Source organism: Larus michahellis, chromosome Z (genome assembly GCF_964199755.1).
Source record: "Larus michahellis chromosome Z, bLarMic1.1, whole genome shotgun sequence".
NCBI classification, from domain to species: domain Eukaryota; kingdom Metazoa; phylum Chordata; class Aves; order Charadriiformes; family Laridae; genus Larus; species Larus michahellis.
Window position 1 is genome coordinate 36,113,846 of NC_133930.1, and position 24,741 is coordinate 36,138,586.

The 24,741-nt window shown below is 36.9% G+C and overlaps 1 protein-coding gene across 3 annotated transcripts in view; it reads left to right on the forward strand.

The window, feature by feature from the left end:
* The window catches only part of CNTLN (centlein), a 196,365-nt gene that overhangs the window by 34,161 nt on the left and 137,463 nt on the right, over positions 1 to 24,741 (forward strand). For all 3 annotated transcript variants that reach the window (XM_074570561.1, XM_074570562.1, XM_074570563.1), the window contains 4 exons: positions 9,649 to 9,783; positions 10,372 to 10,551; positions 13,945 to 14,078; positions 24,343 to 24,505. In XM_074570561.1, the coding sequence (XP_074426662.1) occupies positions 9,649 to 9,783; positions 10,372 to 10,551; positions 13,945 to 14,078; positions 24,343 to 24,505 (612 nt within the window). The remainder of the gene's footprint in view (positions 1 to 9,648; positions 9,784 to 10,371; positions 10,552 to 13,944; positions 14,079 to 24,342; positions 24,506 to 24,741) is intronic.

Genomic DNA, 24,741 nt, shown 5'->3' on the forward strand with positions numbered 1-24,741 from the left:
CAGTGAACTATCATATGTCTTTGTCCTTTCTGCTTGCCATCTTCTAGTTAGTTTTCTCATAAAATTAATGGAAAGAAAACTTGTTAAGGAGCTGATCTGATTGAGAAAGATGGGGAGGAAAATATATTTATTATTCAAATAGTTGAAAGTTGCTGATTCTGGTTTATTGATAGACGACTACCTGAGGTAGGTGGTATGATGACTATGGCTAACACCTGTGGGCTTGTTTGTCTGAAGAAATTAATAAGCTGTAAATTACAGTGTACCTTTACAGCTCATTAGTGCTTTTGTGTGAATTCCCAGTAGGAATGCTTTCTTTACAAGTTGAAAATATGTTTCTCTGAGGTAGCTTACTCGATTTTGAGGAAGGAATTTTCCTACTTAATCCGCAAACAAAAATCTATGTTAGGTGTTTGTACAGGTGTACTGTAAATTCATGTTTCACCTTTTCATTATTTTGCCTGTGTGGCCATGCCTGAAGTTAACTAAAGCTTCTGGATCTTTATTACTCGGCCTTTGTGTTCTCAGTGGTGTTTCTACAAAGATAGCCTAAAATGATAGCCGCATTTTGATTAGACAAGGAAAAGTACAGTAAGTAAAGAAATGTGATGTTTCTTGTCCTCTGCCCATTCCACTGGTTTGAAATGCTCGATTTTTATGTTAGCAGCGCTCAATATTCAAGCCTGGAAAGAAGAGGGAGGTCATCTTTATGATCTCATTCATCCTCTGGGGAGCTGGGGTCTAGTTTGGGAAATTTCTTTTCAATCTAGGTAAGAATAGTTATTGTGTAGCCAATTAGTGTTACAATGGGATAACCTTTTTTTCTGAGATATAAGTGGTTTCTAAAGCCGTTGGAAACTGTGTTTACAGTAGAAGAGATTAACTTAACTGTGTTCAGTATATTATCTGTCAGCCTTATCTGGTCAGTATAGTTTTAAGAGGGTGAAGCTGGATTTTATTCCCCCTTTAAGGACATTGTTGATGAGGAATCTCTTCATATATCATGGCTCCTTACTTGAATTCCTCAAGTTCAAGAAAAGCGTTGTTCCTTAGGGACCAGGTAGCAGAAAGAAGCGTGCAGTGCCCTTTGAGATTAGGTTCTGCCCTTACGAATCTGCTGACCACACTTAGGAAGGAGCTTGTCAGAAAAGTTGATCATAGCAACAGCTGTTCATTATTTACTACACCTGATCTGGCAGCATTGATGTATGTGAGTGTAATGAAATATTGCTGTGTCAGGAATAGATGCTAGTAGGTATCATTTCCTGCAGATCTCACATAGTCATGCACACTTCCAGAGACAGAGGCTAATTCACTCTGAGGACCTTGTATAGACCTTACTGAGGAGGAAAATGTAGAAAAAAACCCGACCCCTAGTTCCATCAAGGTTGTGCCCTTCAATGAAGAGAAGAGAAAAAGCTCATTTTAGCAGATTGTTGGTTTTGATTTGGAATTAGTAGAGAGAATAGGGAGTAAGAAGGTATTTTGGATTTTCTGCTGCCTGACCTAGAGGGCTGGGCTGCTGCTTTCCATAGTTTCAAAATATAGCTGCTAAGAAGAGAGGAAGGAATAAAGAAAGTGTCAATGTGTTGAACAGTGCCACTTTACAGTGCTGTGTTATAGGTCCTATGGAAAATCCAGTATGTTCTGGTGCAGAGGAAAGGGGATTTATTGAGAGAAGATGATGGTTAGGGTGATGTTAAAGCTGTGGCAAGATTGTCAGATTATATTGTCAGTGTTCCTTGTAGTATCCTAAGAACTGTCATATCCTCATTAGAGGAAAATGGACAGCTAATCTCTGAATCTAGTGCTGTGCTGTCTCTGTGCTGTGCTAGGCAGTGCTGTCTCATTTCCAAATCAGAGGTGTGTTTTTTGTGAAAAACTGCCTTGAAGTATTGCCCTCTTGCAGGGCAAGGAGCTTCTGTATTCCTTGTTTCAGACATGGCAAACCTATCGCGCATGTGCCAGAAACGCAATTTGGCTCCCTTGCCAATACAAAAACGCGGCTGCTGGCAGCGCTTGCTTGCACTACGCTTGTGCAGCAGAAGGAACCAGTGGAAGGGATACAAAGGTTTTGTAGTATATTGTAAAAGGTGAAAAGAGTAGTAGAGCTTTGGTTTTGGTGGATGAGAGAAGGAACATGCTGTAGCGTAGCTGTAAGGAGCAGCTTGAGTGGAATGAAACGGTGCACATCCTAAACAAGTTTTGTCGGTGCTGTGACCTGCTTCGCAGATTGCTGGCCAGAGATGGTTCCTTTGCTGTAGTGAATGTGAGGTACTGGAATTGTAAGACTGACTGATGCATTGCATAAAACCACAGCTTATTTCCACCACATGTTCAAATACTAAGAAATTCTGTCAGGTGGTTCGATTAAGATAGCAAACTTTGCTGAAGACACCAAATTAATCACATCAGACAAGTCCAAAGAGGGCAACAGGGAACATGGTGTTTATAATAGATTATACTGTTTGACCCTTTCTTAATCTATGGGCCAGGTGAGAATTCAGGAGCGAGACCAACTAGTGTTAGAGGAATAAGTACGTATTCCCTACCTGCAGGGTGAAGTCAGCTGCTCATATTTCTGGTCTGCTTCTCTGTAGAACCATTTTACTTGATCCTCCTGAAAAAGAGCTTTAAAGTATCTTAATTTTCTTTTATTCCTCTTGCAAAAAAGACCTGCTGTTTTTATGCAGCATGTACATAAGTAGTCGGTAAGCACATTTGAATGGACACTGTTGTAAGACTGTTTTTCCTTGTATACGTCTTTAAGTTACCATGTTTTTTCACATCTATTATTGTTAGGCATAGGCGTTCAAAAATTCTCATTAATTCTGGGAATGGATTTGCAGATGCCTGCTTACAGCTTTGTACTTCTTTTTGTCAGAAACAATTCTTTTAATTGTTTAGTCTCCAGGAGTCCTAAAAAGCATAGGATGGGATAAGGGAGAACAAACTTACTTTCTGGTGGTATGAAATTAAGTCAGATCCCCCACTTCAGTTCCCCTCTCTTTGTGCTTGTTGTTTTTTATTTATTTACGATTGTTATGGCATAAGGGCAGTTGTGAATAATAGGAATTAATAATAGGATATGCACTCATAATACTATTGCATGAGTTACGTTTTAATCCATTATATGTCAGTTGTTTTTTTCTGTCCTTGTTAGGAGTCAAGTTCTAAGTTGAATAGTTAACTGTGAATACAGGCATCCTTTGGAAGGATACTGTAGAATCAGGTAACACTGTTGGCATTTGACTTTTGGAGCAATATGGATTTAAGAATAACTTGTGTTTTATATTGTAACTAGCTAGCGTAATTTTGGCTATGAAAGGACACCATACTGACTGCAAAATGCAGCAGACGACTTCTATAACATATGGTTACCTTTTCATGAATTATTTACATAGAACTTCTGTTCATCCTACATCTGAAAATAATTAAAAAATCTAATGAATAGTCATGAGATGAAAGAGAGTGGATTTCTTTTGTTCATTTTATTTGTTTTCTCTTTTGTGTTTTTCTTTATTTGGGAGAACTGTATGAGAATATGTCTGGGAATGTTATTCCTTAAACGTGTGTATGAGTGTTCAGGTTTAGAACCATAAGGATTAATAAGGTTTAAAAAAATCTAAACAGAAATTTGAGAAAGCTAAATCAAGGAAAGCTATGATATATTACTGGCACATATTTAGTGGTATCTACTTATTGTTCAGTTCCTGCTAGGAAAAAAGGAAAGGGAGGGGAGAAAGTTAGGAGTGTGGTAAGTCAAGCTCAACTACTTGGTGGGGAAAACGAGATGATGACAGGGAGAGAATAAATACGTAAAGGTTGAAGTAGAAATTTTGAGGAAAAGAAGTATAAAAGCAAGAAAGATGTTTTCACATTTAAGTTGTAATAAAATAATTTAATTAATAAATTATTTTTATTTCTGCTTAAGATGTCAGGATTCTGTTAAAAGTCACTCCTTGGGGAAAAATACTTCAATTTTTCATCGCTTCCAGTTACTTTGTGTTCAGTTTTATTTTTCATGTGGTATATTATAAATGTATTGCTGCACGGTGAAAGCTTCTGTTAAAGAATGTGATGAAGAAAGCAGAGAATATAATGTTTATTTGTTACCCTGATCCTTCTGGTAGTGAAAATCGAATGCATGTCCCTTCATTGCAGTCATAGGTGGACATCTTTAATATTGTGCTGCAGAGATTTGAGGTTTTTTGTGAAGTACTTCAGAAGCCAATGACAGAAACAACGCGAGTTGCTGCATTTCAGTATCGTTAGCAGCAGCCATGAAGGATATATGTCTCAGCTGTGTGTTTCTGCTAGAATGATTTTTAGGGATATTTCGATAAACTATTGGTAGGTATTTGAGTTAACTTGTTGACATGAAATAAAACCCGCTTTTATCTACATTGTATGAACCTTTATAGAGGCAGGTACGCAATACTGATTCAGTAATGTGGTCTGATCAAATGTCAAACTGCAGAACCCACTGTAGACTGTGTTATGTTTTTTTTTCTTTAGCCTTCCACTCCAAAAATGTAAAAATTGGGAGAACACTTAATGCAGTAATAGCGTGTACAGCTGTTGTTGTGTAATCCTTTCTGCTTGGTGTTTTACGTAGTGGGTTAAAAAATCTTTCACTGAAGGCCAGAAGTTTAGTGATGATGTCTGCAATATCAAATAGTACATAACTGCTGGCAGTTGTACCCTAACTCATATTCTTTTTGGAAACAGACTCCTAGCATTAAAGAGTTACGTTTTTGTTGCCACTTTCACTGTCTTCATACAGTCGTATACTGTCTAAATTCACACTGGATAAAAATGAAGATTAATTAAAAACTTTTTGTATATTTATTCACATGAAATATTGACAGATAATTATAACATCCTACTGCCATGAAAAGACTCTGAGGTGTTCAGAGCTAAGACAAAAAAGGACAATTTTCCAGCTTCAGTTTTCATCTGTAGTTTTCGTAGCTAATTTTCTTGTTTGACTTAGCATGTGATTGTGCTTCCTCTGCAGATTGATTTGAAGGTATTTAAAAAAGAAGTTTTTGCCAGTAAACAAAAAAAAAAAGAAAAGTTTTTGCCAGTAAACAATTTGACATTATTAGGGAAATGAAAAAGTGTATTGTGTTGTAGCTAAAGAGATGCCATGGGAAAGGATAAAAATGAATTCTGGAATGACAGTACTCTTTAACATCAAAAGACCTGCTTCACCAGGTCACAGTGTTTCTTTCTTTGTACATACTGTTGCCTGGAGCATTCTGGGCTCCAGCAATATACAAGGGATACTCTTTGATTCTTCCCAGTTGAACAAAAGGGTAAAATTAGATTCTTTTGGTTTTCATTAGAGTAAGTTCACTTCTAGAATACAGTTTTCTCTCTTGTATCTGGCAGTTTGGCTATGGAAAAATCTTTGGCAGTGTACCGTGGTTGTTTTAGTTATATGAGGTTTTTTATAGCTCTTGAGCACCAAGTTGTCAAATGCCCATTGAACGTTGCTTTTGTCCTGTTGTATTCAAAAAAGTATGACTGCACCCAATGCAAAATGCACGTTGAGATTGTTCTGGTGTAGCATTAGCCTGTCTTTTACGGTATCTGGACAAAAACAGTACTTTGGGAACAGATAAATTCCTGATGAGTGTTTTTTATCTGGTGAAGTCCGTCAAAATAACCTCATGTGGGAGGTTGCCCCATGTGTTGATGAGGTATGGATTTTTTCTGCTATTTCATTTGTCTACCAGAGTAGGGTGGTCTTTTAGGAACACTCCTTGTATTCTCTGCTGTAAGAATCGGTCTTTACGCTCTTCCTCCTATTATACAAGATAATTCATAGGTTGAGGAAGCAAAGTGCAAAAACAGCTGCACAGGCAGAGGCAGATGATAATTTACTTAATTGTCTGTATCTCAGAAATTCTTCTTTATGACCCTTATTTCTACCCAGTCACGGCTCCCGAGTAACAGTCCCTTCTTTTTTTTCCTTCTTTATAAGCACGTGAAATGAGCAGATATGAAAGTAAAAGTTCAATTCATTTAGAGGAAAAGATAAGAGCATACAAAGTGGTACCCAAGAAAAATGCTTTGAAACATAACAGGATTTTTTCCATGCAGGTATAACTTACTAAATATCATTTAACTGCTGCTGCAGTAGACGACTTTGTAGACTACTCATGTGAGTTTGCTGCTTAGTGATTGATGTGGTGTATTTGCCTTTTGATTGATTCAAAGTCTTAAGCGGGTCAGTTGTGGTGATAAGCAATTAGTGTGCGAGTCTGATTCAGGGTAATCTGTCTGATTATCCTGCAAAGGATGCAAAGTCAGTGGCTTACTTGAGTTTAAAATTTCATCTCAGCAATATGGAACAAACATTTGAAATAGCTAGTTGCACTTTTTACCTTCATGTCTCCATTCATCCTTCAAAATGCTGATAAACTTCCTGTTCCAAACAGGACACAAAGATCTTTGATTTCACTTCAGAAATACAAATATGCTTACCAGTTTCTGCACAGTGTATAATGAAACTACGTAGTAACACGATGTAGCTTGTGTACTCACAAATTAGATGCCTTAAGGGGCTGGAGCTGCACTTTGAGATTTCGTGAGAGTGTGTTTTTGTGAATTTTTAACTCTTCTGAGCCAATAGACTCTTTCAGATAGGTAGAATTTACAAGGGTGTTCTTCAAATATAGACTTTGTCTTGATAAATGTTAAACAAGTAGTAATGAGCTGGAAGAAAGACTCAAAGGAGGCGCTTACTCAAATTCTATGAGGACCTGTGGAGTGGGAGGGAGGCAAACAAAACAGTTTGTTCCTGTAACTGTAATGATGTTGCTGAAGAGCAAACATTTTGCTTTTTGAACAGTGAAAATTCAGCCTGGTGTCTGGGAGGTTCAAAATATGCAAGAGGGGAATCCGAAGTGAAAAAGAGTTTTCTTAATTTCTTTATCTCTTCCTTAATGTCTGCTGATAACAAACTAGGCTGAGAGAGTTTATGCACTGTGTTATATCTCTCACAAAAAATTCTTACAAATTTCTGAATCTGAAAATCAGGTTTTGTTTTTCTTTGGAGGAAATACGAGAATGATTATGAATCTGTAATCTTAGGCAGACTTTGACTGGAATCTCTTCAAAGTGCCAGTCTTGTAAAATGAGTCTCTGTAGGGGAGTTAGTTATATTATAAAATATAAACAAGCATGCTCTACATTTGAGATGAAATTACCAATTAAACACTGTTCTAAATACAAACTATTTTTTTTTTGTCTGCTTGGTTGGAATTAATGACATCTCAGGCAAAAATCTAAGGTATGAGAATATGAGGTTTCTCTATTTTCTTTCACTTTTCTCTCAATTTTTGTTGTCATTTATCCATTCTCTTCTGTTCACATTCAATTTCTTTTTGATTTTATTAAAGACCACTCTTAGAAAGTACCAAATTTTGTATATTCTTTGAATTCTACTGTGTCTGATATTGAATATGAGGTACAACAAAGATAATTAATTTTCTTTCTTAATAAAGTGAAATTTTTAGTGTGGGGGAGAAACATCCTTCATGCCTCCCTACACTATTTACTAAACTTTATCTGTTCGTGGTTGTTTGTTTTCAGTATTTGCTACACAATTTAACATTACCTTTCTCATATGCTGAACTGGTTGCAAGGTTTGTTCTTGCTTGGACATATTTTCTGCTACGTAGTATGGTATGGTGGGTGTTACAAATATTATCATATTTGTAACAGTGTGTGGATAAAAGTAGTGGTCAGAGGGTTAAAATAAATGTACTAAATATGGAAGAACAATGGATAGAAAAGATTTGGAGATGGTGGTAGGAGAAGAAATAGAACAATAAAAATATTTGCAAGGAAGGGGGGAATGTGGTGTGTAGAAAAAGTGAAGAAGTCTACAGAATAGAGGCAGATATTCAAAGTAATTTGGAAAAAGATAGAACAAAGGTATGTATTAAAAAGTAAAAAATGAAACAAACAGTCCACAGGAAGAAACAGTTATGTATATTTTTAGTGACCAAGACATTTGCTAAATACAGAGATTAATTTCACTGCACATCTTCAAACGTATTTTTCAGGTGCCTTACTGTCACAGTAGCTCACTAGTGGTTTGAATAATAATTCATAAATAAATTTTTTTCTGCCAACTGTAGTCTTATAATCCAATATGTGAAATTAATGCTTTTTATGTCATTTAACTCCGGTAATACTGAAAAAGTTAGTTTATTGGCCATTAAGCTAGTTGTCAACTGTTATAACATAGTGCAGCAGAAAGGGCAGAGAAGATTTACTTTGTGCGCAGTAATTGTTTGTGCAGAGTAGGGAGAGGAGTGGGTGTACCTTGAGGAGAAGCTGGTGCTCAAACAGCTACTTAGGCTCTCAAAATTGCCCCATCCTTCTGTGGTTATTGCTTTGTGAACAGTTTCCTTGTGCAGTGTGGGTGCTCTGGATGCCAGTGCTCTGGAAGCCCTGCTTACCCCCCTGCACAGCTGTGTTTCTTCCTGTGAGCAAGTTGCTTCGAGTTCAGTGGTGGCACAGTTAATTTTTTTGCCTTAATTGTTACATGTAGGCTGAAAATCAATGGTTATTGACTATTACTTCAAATGTATTGTTTTTTATGTTTTTTTTTTCTCAGCACATTTTCATTATTTTTCACGTCTGATGTACATGTGAACCAGATTTAATCATATGGAGGTTGAAAACCCTTATGTATGTTATCAGTATTGTAGAATAATCTAAAGGTATATCCTCTGGATAATTTTTTATGTTTCTGAACACATTTAATTTACCATGTATTTTAAAGGCAAAGCAGTTGCATTTTTGTCCTGAAATAAAAGTTTCCTCTTGCTACAGTTACAGTGTTACTGCTAGGAAAAAAGATTTTAGACAAATACCATTTTGATTTAAGAAGGTAAGGTACAAAACTGTATGTGGAATTAAAAGAGACTTCTGAAGAAAAATGTGCAATTCTAATATGTGTTGAAGAGTGTGGTGTTTTCATATGAACGTCATAAGAATAGAGTGCAAGTATCTAACCCAGAAAGTTGAAGTTGTTTTTCTGGTGGCAGTGAGATCTTATTATGTGTGGGTACGCTAAACTGTTGTCTGTATTGAAGAATGTTGTATTATATTCCTTGGGCTACAAGTTCCGTTAGACTTAATTCCCTTTTTATAACTATTTTGTGTCATAATCTTTTTGGTTGCCTCACTTAACATTTATTTCCCATTATCTTCATAAATTCTGGAGAATTTTGAACTCTACTTTTTGGCTTGATTTTTGGTATACTAAAAGTGCAAGTGAAATAGTATTCTAATGTGTTCTTAATCCATAAGCACAAATATAACTTCTGCGAGTGACTGTCTTTGTCTAAGCTTTACTGAATAATATCCATTCAGTTCTGCATTTATGGGCTCTTTTGTGTAGCAGCAGCAAGATATTCCTTATTTATGTTACTGTGTTGTATAGTCATGCAGTTTTAAGTACGATGAAAGTACTAATGAAATGAAAATAATGCTGTAAAACTACATATATCAGATTGTTATGTTTCATAGGTCTAAAATGCACAGATCTAAAATCCAATACATGCATTTTCTTTTACAATTTCTTTTTGTCTATTAACAGATTCATTTTTTTTTTCTAAATAGAGACTCACAGGTCAGCAGCAGGAGATAAACAACTTAATACAGAGAAAAAATGCTGTGGATGAGGAAAATGCCCATTTGAAGAATGAATTCAGTAACTTGAACCAGAAATTTAAAGATAAAAGCCAAGAACTTAAGGTATATTGACTTGTACATAGTTTCATAAGACTGTAGCTTTGAAGTAGTTCTTTAAGCAATGTCAGCCTTTGTGGCACAGAAAGTGACAAGCTTGGAGAAAAAATTGCCTTAGGCCTTGCTATACCTTACTGTTTTCTCACATACCAACTCCGAGGAAGATGCTTTAAAGCCAAGAATCCAAGCTTTATAACTTTCAGATAAATAGTTAATGATGGAAATGGAGCAAAGAAAGTAGGAGTGTGAAGATGTGGCTTCTTGTAATTAGATTCTGATGGGACTGGCATTATTAATTGATAAAGCCGAGGTCTGGGAGGATATGTCTGTGTGGGTCTCAAAAATAGCTGGGGACAGCATCAAAGGCAGCTTGATCAATTAATGGGCTCTTTGCAAATGTGTACTCATCAAAGCTGTCATCCAGCTAAAAAATATGACCCTTCCACCTGCATGAAAGAGGCCAATAAAAGTACACAGGTGACCTTGGCCATCAAATATAGAAGAAGCTGCTGTGAGGGTAAAACTGCACAGTTTATATTTGCTGATTAGTTCTCACTTTTTTTGTTTATCGGCCCTTATGGTACTGTTCTACAGGACACTGAGGAGTGTGCACAGAAGAAGGAAGAGCAAAACAGGCTGGTTATAAAAAACCTGGAGGAGGAAAATAAGGGATTAAATACATGCTGTGCTGACCTGCTAAATGACCTGGAGAAACTGAGGAAGCAGGAGGCACAATGGGAAACAGAAAAATCTGGCAATGATGCCAGAATAAAGGTACGAAATGGAATGGACTCTTGTATGTTATTTCAGAATTAACTTCTCCAGACATTTGCACTACAAGTTATTTTCTTTAAATAACAAGTTATATATTCAAATCTACCAGTGGGGACTTGCATTCATTTACATTCCTTCACTTAAGACCCACAGCTTTTTAAAAATTGATGTTGCAAAGCAGGAAACTGACTTCAAATAGTCATCTTAAAATGTAATCATTAAAAAATAAAAGATACTGTATTTTAAGATAAAATATATATATATATATATACAAAATAATAAAAGCTTAAAAGTATTATCATTCACAATTTTTTTCTCAATGTGTAATTTACTTACCTGTGATTTGTTTGCAGTAGACTTGATGTTTGTTGTTTTGGAAGAATGCTTTAAAACTTTAACTGCAGCTTTGGATAAATTGTGTCCTAGCCTCCAGAGGGCTCCACTCTGTGAGAGGCCTTATTATTGCATATAATATATTAAAAAGTTATTTTCACTGTTTGTGATAAAATGAACAAGGAAATAATTGAATACATTGTACAAAATATTGTATCTTTTATTTAAATGATACTTCGTCTTGTTTGCTGGTGAAAATTGGCAAGTTCTTTTTAAATTCCTGTAAGAAATAAGCCACAAACATGGTATCAAAGTGATTGATGGCTGCTTATATACACATCTAATTAGTGGATTCTTTATATTTACATGGCTAATGAACACTTACAAGGCTGTGCTCTTTTACACTGTCAAAGTACATGACCTTCTGGTATATTCTGTTTACTAACTGTCTAATCAACATCTTGCCCAGAAACATCTTTTTTCTTCCACTAGCAATTCAATGGTTTTGGTGACACTTGTGATTGTTTTGCTGATGGAAACCCTTTGTAAAAAGCTTAATTCAGATCTGTTAACATGGAAAGTAAAGTTCTTGTAAATTGAGGCCTTTGGACTGGTTATGATGAAAGGATTATAGGATTTCCAGGATAACGAATGGTTTGTTGATACTTGGAGGGGAAAATCTAGTGTGTGCTAAACTGATTAATTAATTTTCAAGTTATCAAAAGTAGAGCTTGTAATATTGGATAAATTATTGAAAAACATTGCTACTCACACTTTCGGTGGAACCAGTAAGAATCATTTTTTTGTGTCTGTGTTCCTGGCTGATAAGGCATGCTGAAGAGAGAAAGGTGCATCACAGCCATGTGATTCCATGGAATAAGTAGTGTTGATGTTTCACAGTGGGGTCACAAACAGGTCAAGGTGGTGCCTAGAGCGTGACAGAGGTAAATTCTTGAGATGGGTATTCCCTGAGCCAATGAGGAGTGACACATAGCTGGATCTGCTGTTCACAAACTGATTAAGGAAATAATAATCAATGGCTGCCTTGGCTGTAGTGACCATGAAATTGCGAAGGCTGCCTGAGAAGAGGAAAGAAGAGTAGCACAGTACAGACCTGGAATTATAAAGGAGAGTCTTCAGCATGCCCCTGTTTTCATGTTTTGCCCTTTCAGTAATGTTACCAAAAAAAGTCAAGGTTTCAAAATCAGTTCAAAAGGTTAAACTGATGAATTTGTTAGTTGAAATCAAAATATGAAGTTGTGTATGTCACAAATGGGGTGAAGTACTGAAAGATATTTTTTTCCTGTTTTTAAATTCTTCCATGGTATAACTTCTAAAGTTGTATTTATGACAAAATCATTTATTACCTATTCTTTGTTTCGTACTCTGCAATGGATGATGGGAACTTAAGCATTGGTAAGATCAGATATTTTTTTAATCTCAACCGTGAAAAACCTCTGCAACTGTATAGTGTGCTGTGAAAGACAGGCAATAGGATTTACACGCAGAAAGTGTGAACTATTATCTTTTTTTTTCACATATACAGTAACTTTTAGCTGTTGTGGAAAAAAAGCTCTGAGGAGATACTCACTGAGGAGATTATTTGGCTGCAAGTTATAAATACCTTATTGCACTTCAATATTTTCATGTGTTGGTAGAATGAACATAATTCTGAAATCTTCTATTGTCTGAGATAAAATATTTTTTGCTACCTTGCCTTTGAGATTGATGTCTCATTAGTTGTGTGTACCAGGTATATAGCCTGGGATTCACTCATGAATTTTGCTATTTTCTCATGTTGATGTTACTGTTATTATCAGGACATGATAATTCTTGTGCAAGTTCAAGGAATTTAATTGTAGTACACTTCTGATATATCCAAATGTGTATAAGACATTTTTATACTATTTTAAAGAGAGACAATTAATTATTTGCTTTTCAGTTACAAAAACGTTTTGATACCCTCAATATTTGAGGCATCTTTGCTGAAAGAGAAAAATGTGCATTTCTTTATTTCTTTAACTAAGTCTGTATGTAAACGGAAGATAAACTAATATACTGTTGGCAGTAGAGTAGGGATGCTATTCTACTGGGAGGTATTTATTTTAAATTATTGATGAATCCTGGAATATTTGCCATACTGAGAACAAGTGATTGTGTCCGTGAGTAGACTAATACCAAAGCAGGTCTAAGGCTGTTGTCACCTTCTGAAACGCTGCTCTAGATATTCCTGTAATATTTCTGTTTCCATTCTTGCCTCAAAACACTCTGGGATAACAGTCATATGAAGCTTCTTAAGGACCGAACTACTCTTCTAAGCTGCTAAACCTCTAGAGAACTCTAGTAAGATCACTATGTAGAGATCGAAGTCTTGCTTGAGTAAGCTGCCTTGCTGCTGTATTTCCCAGATATACCTTCACACTTTGCTGACTAAGTTCTACAGGAAGGCTTACTGTAAAAGGAAAACTATTGCTTGTTTACATTGTTTTCAGTGAGCATTTCCAGAAGTTTTCTTGTAGTTTTCTTTTCCTGAAGAAACTATTCCTTGCACTGAATTAAAAGTGCAAAATCAGAGCAGATTTAACCAGCAGTCTCAAAAATGAATCTGTAACCAGTTAGGTCATGTGTGCAATTTTGTGCATTTTTTTGAGAAATTAAAACAATGAATGTATACCTGGTTTTTTGTTAGGAGTAAGTTTTTTTCTGTTTGATTTCTACAGAAAACAGGGTTTAAACAGTTCAGTAGTTAAATAGTGTACTGTTGCTTTACAAAGATATAATTCAGGATTCTCCTTCCACACGAGGCAAATGAATTAAGGAAAACTTCCTACAGTAAAGAATAGGTGGCCACCTAAAATTTGAAATACGCCTTTTTTCTGGTATTTCTCATTTTTCATACACACACATGCACATATAGCTATATATATTTGCTTAGACCACAATAAATATATACATATGTGTGTGCACATCCATATGTCTGTGTATGTAGATAACACACATAGTAAATTTTAACTCATTCTTATACATAGCTTTAATATATTTCAAATGGTTTCTTTGCAGAATTTGGAAACTGATTTAGCAGAGGCAAGAGAACAAATGAAAGAGTTGCGCAGTATATGCAGTAATTTGTCATCTCAGGTAGCTGTGAAACAGGAAGAACTCTCCCAAAAGGATTGTGATGTGATCAGAGCTAAGTAAGTGTTTAATGATTTCAGTACCTTTAAGTCTGAATCTTTTCAAAAAGCCTACTGTTCTGCTTACAAGCACTACCTTGCATTAGAGGTATTTTTGTGCAATAGTGTGTTTTCATACCATTCTGTTCTGCAAGAAGTAAAGCTTTTGGAAGTCTACCAGTAGACAATAGTTTATGTAGACTCTCTCTGATATATTTTGACGCTTAGTGTATTATTGTCAAGTTTTGAGTAGGGATGGACTTTAAAAATTACACAACTGTGATTAGCATTGGGTCAGAGAACTACCGATCTCCACTGAAAGTAACAAAATATCAATATGATTAGTGACATAAACATTTAATTGGAGAGGCTAAATGCCCTAAACTTGGAAAAGCTTTAAGTCTAACTTTAACTTTTAAATTAGAGTCAAATCTACCGAGTCAGTAAAAGTCTACACAGGACTGTGCTAAACGTTTAAAGCAGAGTGATTTAAGCCTTGTCTTGGGTCTCACACACCATTTCTTTACACTGAATCTGTAAGATTAGTGCTACATTATTTGAGTCATGGAAAAGAAGTGAAGGATGGAATGAATTATGTTAATTGACTGGACTACGTTCTGAGGAGGTATTCCTTAGGTAATACCTCCTCAGGTAATATACCTCAGGTAATACCTGAGGAATTCCTCAAAATGAAGGTTGTGGCAGAAGACCATTGGTAACTTTAAGTGCTTTGTCAGGAAATTGTCCATTTTTCACTTCTTAGTTTCAGAGGCATATGCCGTGTTTATCACTTCTGTGTTAGACAAATAATATTCCCTTCAATATTCCCTCAAACTGTGGTTATGCCTGAAAAGCGGCAGTTGGGATGCAGAAATCATAGGTATGGACACTCTTCTGCTTTCCAAGCATAAATAATTTTACTGTAGGGAGTCAGTATCTAAGTCTTCTTGGGAAAAAAATAGAAATATGATTTTTGATGCCTCTAAGCTAAATAGTCATCCTACTATTGGTTGAAATCTTTACAGGAAAAATGTTGTCTTGTTATTTTCTTATTTAAAATGTATAACGGTTGGCTTTTCAAAAGTTAATAGGCAAGTTTAATGGCAAATTGTATTTAAAGAGACAATTGCCGGAATTTGTGAAATTCATCAACGGACTAGTAAGCTTTATTATATTCTGAAATTATTCTCTGAAATATATACATGTGTGAGAGGACTAGGGACAGCAAAGATGACATTTTTAAAATCAGATAATCAAGAGTTGCAAAGATTTGCTTGTTGGTTGCAGTTTGGGATATTGCAAGTTGGACAAGTATGCTTTGCTATTCACTGCAGAACAACCTCTTAGAATTTCTCACAGACATCTCGTTTAAATATGTAATTAAAATTAGTACTTTTTTGAACGTGAGGTCTGAACTTGAGGTAATAAAAGACAGACAACATACTTATTTTGAAGTGTTTGAAGTCTTACTCTGTATGTTTTTTCCATACAACCAACCCTCTAAATTTATGGAGAAGAGATTGGCCAGCTGATTATATATGTTTTTCTGTGTGCTTAAATGTTTTCCTTCATAGATACTTAGCTGGTATTATGATGAATTACAGTATTTTTCCATATCACTAGTATGTGAGTTATACTTGACATGTTATATATGTATGTATTTGATCAGTATCATTGTAATTCAATGTCTGCTAATCTTTCTTAAGAAACTGTCTTTGGCTATGAGTTTCTTGCTGACACTTCTATTGTGAAAAAACAAGGTGTATGCTGAATGGCTTATATTATATAAAAGTCACGGTTTCAGGCAGCAGTTTCAGTAGTTAGCAATACGAACTAAGAATTTAAAATATTCTGTATTTTTTGTAGTACAGAGTACTGAAGTTTTTCTTTATCTTCCCAAGGTGCCAGTACATAAATAAAACTATTTTTCTACTAGTTCTTAATTGAAAAAAAAAGTCAAAATAATAAATGCATGTCTCTGTAGACAAAAGCCAAACTCTTACTTAAAGAAAGCAACAACTCCAGAATTAAAGGAAAAAATCTGAGGAGAAAATAGTCTTGACATCTTTTCAGCTTTTTCATCTTCCTAGCCAAGATCATAGAACTGTGTTGACTTAATGATTGAAGCGTTTGGTTGTTCCTTTTTTTTAACTGATTTTCTTATCTTTGTTTAAAACGTAGTCTTACAAAAGTATCACATTGAATGCTCAGCTTTCATTCGATGCCGCCAGAAAATTCTTTGACAAATTCAGTGGAAAATTACTATCTCCAGTTTCCCATTATCAATTTCAAACTTTTAGAGCTCACTCCCCATCTGCTGCCTTCCTGCCTGCCTTCCCCACCCTCCCCTTTTTTGAAAAGAGACAAGGAGTACAGTTGTGAAACAAGCTCTGGAGGAAGAAGGGAAGGAAACTGTCTTTCTTAAATTGGTGTCTTCTTTCATATACAGTATAGGCAGATCCAGATTCCATACTCCTTCAGCTGACACCTTGGTAATACTGTCTGAAATTTTTACAGTAGATGCTAAAATCAATTGGAAAAGAAAGTCTCTAAGGGTTTACATGCAAACTGGTCTGGTGCTCTGTTTCTTGTGCAGTCATATCTTATTGCTTTGTTCTGCCTGTTTCTGAGTTTGTTAGCAAGATTTTTTTTCAGTTTAACAGTGACTGTGTCTGCAGACACCAAAAGAATGGTTTTCTTTAAGGGGCAGTCTTTTTCAGCAAATTAGCAGGGACCAAAATTTTGAAGAAGTACTATAGTCTAATTCTGGCCCTACAGAATAGCAGGTGTTTTTGAAAATCCCACCTGGTGTCAGCAAAAGTCTGTCACATACTTCTGAGGTGTGGAAGATAGATTTTCAAAGACCAGTGAACAGACAGTATTTACAGGATCCATCCTGCACAGCGGATGTCTTCAGGAAGCCAACACCTTTCTTTGCTGGCTATATTTTTGCAAAGCACTCTTGATTTCACTGGGTTTAGTTTCAAACTCCTGAAGTAGCTGTGAAATGCATTTCCTTATATTTTTCATGTTTGCATTCAGTACAGGTTTTCTGAATGTATTTAGAGTCCCTGGTAACCTTTCCATTTTCCTGTTCTTGAAGAACATTAAATCTTGCTGTTTGTTTCTGAAGATTAACTCTAATGCAACTCTGTGATTTTTTTTTGTTTTAGAATTATGCTAAATATCAGGATTTAGAACTTTGTGTTTACTGATGAGCACTTGGTGGTCTCTGTCTTACTGGCACAGAGCTCTGGTGGAACTCTGAACGTCAAGCGAGAGGTTTGCTTGACTTACTGAGACTTGAGCCTTGCTGTCACAGGTGTCTAGGAAATACTAAACTGTTTGCAAATATAGTAAGCTCTATTCTAAAATGAATTAGAATTTATTCCCTTGTGTTCTGACCAGATGTGTGTGCCATGACTTCATTTCTTTGGTTAGTTTTTAGTTCAAAACTATCCCTGATCATGTTGCAACCACTTATTTTGTAACAATATTGTGTTTTGCGTTTTTTTTTGCACCGCCTTCACCCCCCAGCTGGTGCTGTTTACCACCATACTGTAAATTATGAGGCAGATTTCTCCTCAGCCCTTGTTTTGCTGCTCTGGGATTTTCAGGTTATTCTTTGCTGTGTGCTGTAAAGCATTTCGTAGTATCCATGTAATTCCCCTGAGAAGCCATAATTCATAGTGCCTGTCACTGTGTTGTATTTCTAAACTACAGGTAATGGAATCTAGAGATTTCCTGAATTATCCCAAACCATCTTACACTCCCTTGGTAACAAGGGTAGCTGAGGTACTCAGAATCCCAGTGTATTCACCAAAACTGCGGTGGTGAAACAAAGCCAACAGCATCACCTTAAAGTGGTGGGTGTGATGAACGTAAACTCTATTTGCAGCACAGTTGTATAGCTTCTGGAGGGACAGTAGCTACTCATTTAATTTACATGTCTGAGAAGCCACAATTTACTCTTAAACTGTGCAGGGCATAAAGGTTTTATTAGATGTTATCCTCTAAGGATAGGAGGAAGCTTTAGTTCATGCTCTTGTCAGATGTAAGCACCAGAGCTATCTCTACCCTAAACAATACTATGAACCTTAAATACTGTTATTGGCAGGACAAAGTGTCAAATCTTTGAGTCTTGCTGCAGTCCAGTTTGTAGTGTCGTCATGTAGTGTCAATCTTGCAACATTTAAATCAAGAAACTACTAAGGTTATTGTAATCTTACTTAAGTGGCCGAAATAATTTAGTTATGCTCTTCTATTTTGACTTGAGAAAAACCTGACTTTTTTCATAGCAGGCTCTTCCTTGTGAATTGCAGAGTTCAGCTCACTTTCTGTAAATTTCTTGGTTTCCCATTGTATTGATCTTGAGGTGTTAGATTAGAAACAGAGAGGTGTTTTTTTTCTCAGTAATATCTGGTGACTTCAATGTTAAAAGGACTTAAATACTCTCAGTTTATCACGATGTTTTTGTTTATGGGGAGAGTGTGGGTGGTAGGGAAAAAAATAGACCTAGTAGGTGTTTCAGTTTTGGTACTCAGCTGAGAGTATATTGTTTTTTCGATTAGTGTTGCTGATGGTGACTTTTTTCATAAATTTGTGTTTGTTTACAGTGTACAGTATGTTGAAACATTTTATCAATATGTGTTATATTTGCATACATATATCCTACTTGTATGCATACATATGCATACACATACAATTTATATATTTTACATGTATGTAAAATTATGTAAGATGTATATGTTTCTACATATCTGTGTATGTACGTATAGATGCATCTATACATACATAGATACAGGTGTGTATACAGGCACATATATTTTAAATGCCACTTATTACCTTTGTTACATGCAATTTGCAATATTTTATTATTTCTTCTGTTACATGCTCGCCTCAAAGTATCATTTTACTTAGGACGTCACATCCTTATCCTCCTGCAGTGACAGGCAGGTGTCTCTTGTGGAGTGCTTAGTAGTTTGCTGATTTGAGTAGGCATATTGATAGATATTTTCATCAGAAATTCATTTTTATCTTTAAACTGTTTTTCTGTTTATCGTGGGGTTGAATTTTGTACACTCTCTTTGAGCACACTGCAAGCAAATTAGTAATAGAATCACACGGCATCACTGAGTGGTGGAGACTGGCAGACACCTCTGGTGATTGTGTCGTCCTGCTGCTGCAGCAAGTCCAGCTCTCTGCTCTAGCAGTGTCAGCTACAGCAGACTGCCCAGGACGGTGTCCAGTTGAGTTCAAGTATGTCCAAGAATGGAGACTCTGTAACCTCTTTGAGTAGCTTGTTCCAGTGTTTCACCGCTCTTACAGGGTAAAAACATTTTTCTTATGTTTAAATAGAATTTCATGTGTTTTCATTTGTGCCCACTGGATCTTTTCCCACATCTGGGCACCACTGAGAAGAGTCTGTCTCCATCTTCTTTATAGAGTCCCATCAGGTATTTATACGTGTTTATAATATCCCTATGAGCCTTTCCTTATCCAGGCTGAACAGCCCCAGCGCTCCCAGCCTCTTCATGTACAGCAGATGCTCCAGTCCTTTTATCCTCTTTGTGGTCCTTCACTGGACTTACTCCAGTATGTCCATGTCTCCCAAGATACTGGGGAGCCCAGAACTGGACACAGCATCCACATGTGTCTTACCACTTTTGAACAGAGGGCAAGAATCACCTCACTCCCCCTGCTGGCAATGCTCTTCTCAGTGCAGCTCAGGATGACGTTGGCCTTTACCACAAGCACATGTTACTGGCTTATGGTCAAGCTGATGTCCACCCGGATCCCCAGAGAATTTTCTGATGAGCTGCTTTCCAGATGGTAACCCCCCAGCCTGTGCTAGTACTCCCCATGGGCTGTAATTTGGACTTCCCTTTGTTGAACTTTATGAAGTTCCTGTCAGTTCCTTGTCCAGTCTGTTGGGGTCCCTTGGAACGGCAGCACAAATATCTGGTGAAATAACCACTGCATGCAGTTTTGTGTTATCAGCAAACTTGCTATGGTGCACTCTGTACCATTGTCCAGGTCATTAATAAAGATGTTAAAAAGTATTAGCCTCAATGTTAGCCCCTAGAATACTCCACTGGTGCCTAGCCTTCAACTGGACTTCGTGCTTGCCACTGATCACAGCTCTTTAAGCCCAGTAGTTTAGCCAGGTTCTAGTCCACCTTACTGTCCACTTGCCTAGCCTATACCTTATCAGTCTGTCTATTAGCATTTCATGGGAGACAGTGTCAAAAGCCTTACTAAGGTCAAGATAAAGAACATCCATTGCTCTCCCCCCACCCACTGAGCTAGTTATTTCATCAGAGAAAGCTGTCAGGTTCGTTAAGCATCATTTCCCCTTTGTAAATTCATGATGACTACTTCCAATGATCTTCTTTATATGGTCCATCATCTTCCCAGGGATTGAGATGAGGCTGACTGCTCTAGTTTCCCAGGTCGTTCTTCTTGAACATAGGAGTGTCAGGCTTTCTTCCAGTCCTCAGGAACCTCCCCTGATAGCTATGACCTTTCAAAGATTTTTGAGCCTCTCTCAGCACTCATAAGTGCATCACATCAAGTCCTATGGACGTGTGTTTGTCCAGTTTGTTTAAATGTGCCTTGATCTCATCCTCCTCTACTGACACTATGAGTCACAGGGACCTGGGATTTCTGGAGACAAGTGTTACAGAGAGCTGAAGAAGGCATTGAGTCCTTTGGCCTTTTTATGTCCTTTGCTACGAAAACCCCTGCTGTTTTCAGCAGTGAACCCACTTAATCCCATGTCTTCATTTTGCTCCTGATTGTGGCTTTCCTAACCCTATCGCTGCATGCTTAAACAATGTCTCTAAATTCTTCCTGTCCCTGCTTCTGCGTCTTGTATCCTTCCTTTTACACTTGAGTTTATTCAAGGGAGGTCCTTGTTCATCCATGCAAGCCTCCTACTACCTTTGCTTGACTTTCTGCTCATTGGAATGCACCATTGTTAATTTTGGAGGAGGTGATCCTTGAAAATCAACAAGCTCTCACGGACTTTTCTTCTCTCCAGACTGATATTATACTGGATTCTTCCAAGCAGGTTCCTCAAAATGCCTAAGTCTGTTCTTCTGAAATCAAGGGTGGTTATTCTGCTTTTTGCCTTTCTCCCTCCTCCCAGGATCCTGAACTTCCATCATCTCAAGGTTGCTGCAGATAAGTCTGCCCCCAACCTTTACATCCCTTGTTTGTGAGTAGGAGGTCTAGCAATGTGTCTCCTCTCATCAGCCTCTTGATTGCCTGTGGCAAGAAGCACTCCAGAAACCTCCTGGATTGTTTGTGCCTTGCTGTGTTGTCCCTCCAGCATATACTGGAGTGATTCAAGTCTCCCATGAAGATAAGGGACGGCAAACATGAATCATCTTCTGGTTTTCTTAAGAGGACTTAATTCTTCTTCCTGATCAGAAAGCATCAGCAGGCAGCCACCATGTCATCTGCATTGGTCTGCCCACACCTGACCCACATGCTCTCAACTGGCTCATTGCCCATCGCAAGGCAGAGCTCCATCCATTTACACTACTCTTTCAAATAAAGGGCAACTTCTTGCCATCCCAGGCTGTCCTTCCTTAAGACCCTTTGTCAATTCATGGCAGCATGCCAGTCATGTGAGTCTCTGTGATCCCAATGAGCCCTGTGACTGCAGGGTCTTCCAGTCATCCTCCAAGGGGACATCTTGTGTGCAGTTGAACAGCAGCCTCAGATGGGCACACAGTTGTGCTTATTTCCCAGGAAGGCTCTTAAGAGCCTCTCCCATACTGATGGATGTCCTGTCAGCACTCCCTTATTTGTGTCCATACGCTTGAGGTGGTCCTCCCTGAAGCTTGTATTGTTCATTACAAGGTCTTTCCTGTCCACACCAACCTGTGCCCTTTACTTACCAGCCCAGGCCACAGCTCCCTCACTTGTTACTCCATCAACATCTTTTGTCCTCCACCATTCCTAGTTTAAAGATCCCGTCACCAAGCTGGCCTTTCTGTTATCAAAGGTACTCCGTTCTGTGAATTTATTTGTATTGCACCATTGGTGCTGAATAATTCTTGGTAAGATTGAGCATCATTTCCTCTCTTCTTGTTTAAAAATGAAATAAAAGGAGGTTCCCCCTGTGGATAAATGCAGTGGTTGTGTATTTCTGTGTCTCAAGACTTTTCAGATTGCAACTATTTTGGTTTGGGTAACTTTTCACTGAAAAAAGAAAAAGCAAGTTAGGATATGTATATGAAGAAATAAAATTTGATTTTTAAAATGTGGTGTAAAGGAGTTGTGATTGAGTTTCCTTATGTTTAAAATTCCTTGAATTTAACATGAGGAAACATGTTAACATGTGTTCTGACCGCTGCAGATCTTGGGCAGCTGTAATGTTTAGTTCCACATCCCACGGCCCCGCTCCCCACCCCTCCATCCCAGCCCATTTAGTGTATGACTCAAAGCCTGATAAAAGTCAACAAAAAAGGTTCTCATTGACCTTAATACACTTTGTGGGCAGACCACTAGAGAACACATTGTACTGTGCATTCTCAGGTGACAGACACAGATAACTGCATTGATATTTGCATACAAATTAAAGAGCAGCAACATAGCAGAGTGGACTTGGCAACACTTCCTACTAACGTTTGCAACAGTATGTGAGGATTCAACTCTATCCCCTGTTTTTCCCTTCCACAACAGAATGAAGATCTGATTGGAGAACCTGTGCAAAATTAGTATAATTTGTGTTTTAGCTGCAGTGCAAAGATGTGCCAGTTTCTACTATACACTCACAGTCAAGGAAATAAAACAAGTGCTTGTTTGGAAGCCTGTTGTACGGGGTGTTAGGAAGTGCTAATATATCGCTGTGTCCTTATTTCTGCTGCTCTGCTACTTTGCCTTCGTTACATAAAGAGTCCTTAATGCTACTTTACATCTCATTGAAAACAGTAAGACTTAAATACTGTTAAGTAAGCGTGTCCTTAAGTGTTCTCCTGTGTTGGCCTGTTAACGGGCTTTTTCAAACAGTGCTTTTTTTAACAGCATTGAGTTGTCTGACTGTGCTATTGTGGTACACGTAATTTAAATTTTTATATAATTATTCAGATGTTGTACGTTTAGTGAATAATCATCATATTAAGCAGTGGCATGGATCTTAAGAAGTGTTTCTTGAAAAGTTCCCTTAAAATGGTTTCTTTGTCATTTTGCAGTTTCTTAGGAAAACGTGAAAAATTTGGTACTGCCGTTTACCTTTTGTACGCTAATCTTTGCCTGGACATATCCAGCAGTATTATAAAAATGTAATGATAACTCTTGTTGTTAATGATAATTCTAGGCACAGAGGAGTCACATACATGTTGGAGGTCAACAAGAAAATTCTTTGAGGAAGGAAGGAAGAAAATTAGTTGGAGTGATAAACTTATATTTCAGCATCTGTGTGTAATACTTGTGTGAAATGTGCTCATGAATTAAACAAGGAATTAAGGAGAAAATATATGAAAAGGGATTAATGGAGTCATCTGAACTTTTAACATGTTACAGAATATATTCAAAGTTTTTAATCATTGTTTATAATAAGTAAGAATTACTGATCTGTGTTTCTGCCTTAATTTTTAAGATCTATCAGCAGTACAGTAAAATTCTCAAGCAGACTAATTATACTAGATCTATCCTATGGTTGCATTACCACAGGATTCTGTTATTGTGTTTACTTTTATTATTATGTTATACAATTCACACCAAAGTTTACTTACTTTGCTTATGGTTGTTGCACTATGCTGTACCCACAGACAAGAAGTAATTTATCAGCAGACATACGTTGTGTGTCTAGGGAATAGATGCATTTCAAAAAAGACACTTGCTTTACCCATAGTCTGCAAGTTAAGAAAACCTTTTTTTTTCTGATGATTCTAGTTAAAAAAAAAAGAAGAAACTTATTGTACAGCCCATGTGTTCTAAATATTTTACATTTTGACACTGTTAAAGAGTTAACTGAATATTGATTAGGAAGTGTTGATGCAGTAGTGAAAATCCATTTATTTTAGAGCAGTTAGAGCATTAGAGGGAAATTGGAAGGCATTCCATTTTGAAACTTAACCGTTTTGTAGATATTTCACAAAAGTATGTGATAAATATTTTGTATGTAACTTCTAGTGTTTATCAGGCAATTGACAGAAAAATAAATGAAAATAGGAAACTCATTATCTACAATAAAATTATTTGAATGCAATTTTTTAATGGAGGTCATTGTTGTTCTTTGTCTTAATTTCTCTTTATTGCTTGTTTTGCACAGGAAGGAGTTACAGGAGCTGCAGAATCTTTACAGACAAAACATTGAACATACAGCACAGCAGGCTGAGCTGATAAAGCAGCTTCAGACTCTCAATACTGATACACAAAAAGTACTGAAAGACCAAGAAGATGCTCACACAGCTGAAACAACATCATATCAAAAAGTATGTTGTTCTGCCTTTTGGTCACAGGATTCATTTTAATATCCATATGTATAATATCAATGGACAGATTAATCAAAGCATTATGTAGTGTTGCATCCTTGAGATCTCTGGATCTTTATTGTGTCCAAAATATGGTTGGCAGATTAACAGAGTTTATTGGCCTAATTACATGCCAGCATATATGGCCCCTTGCCTTACATTGAATTGATGACCCTTAAAAATTAAGCTATAGTGCA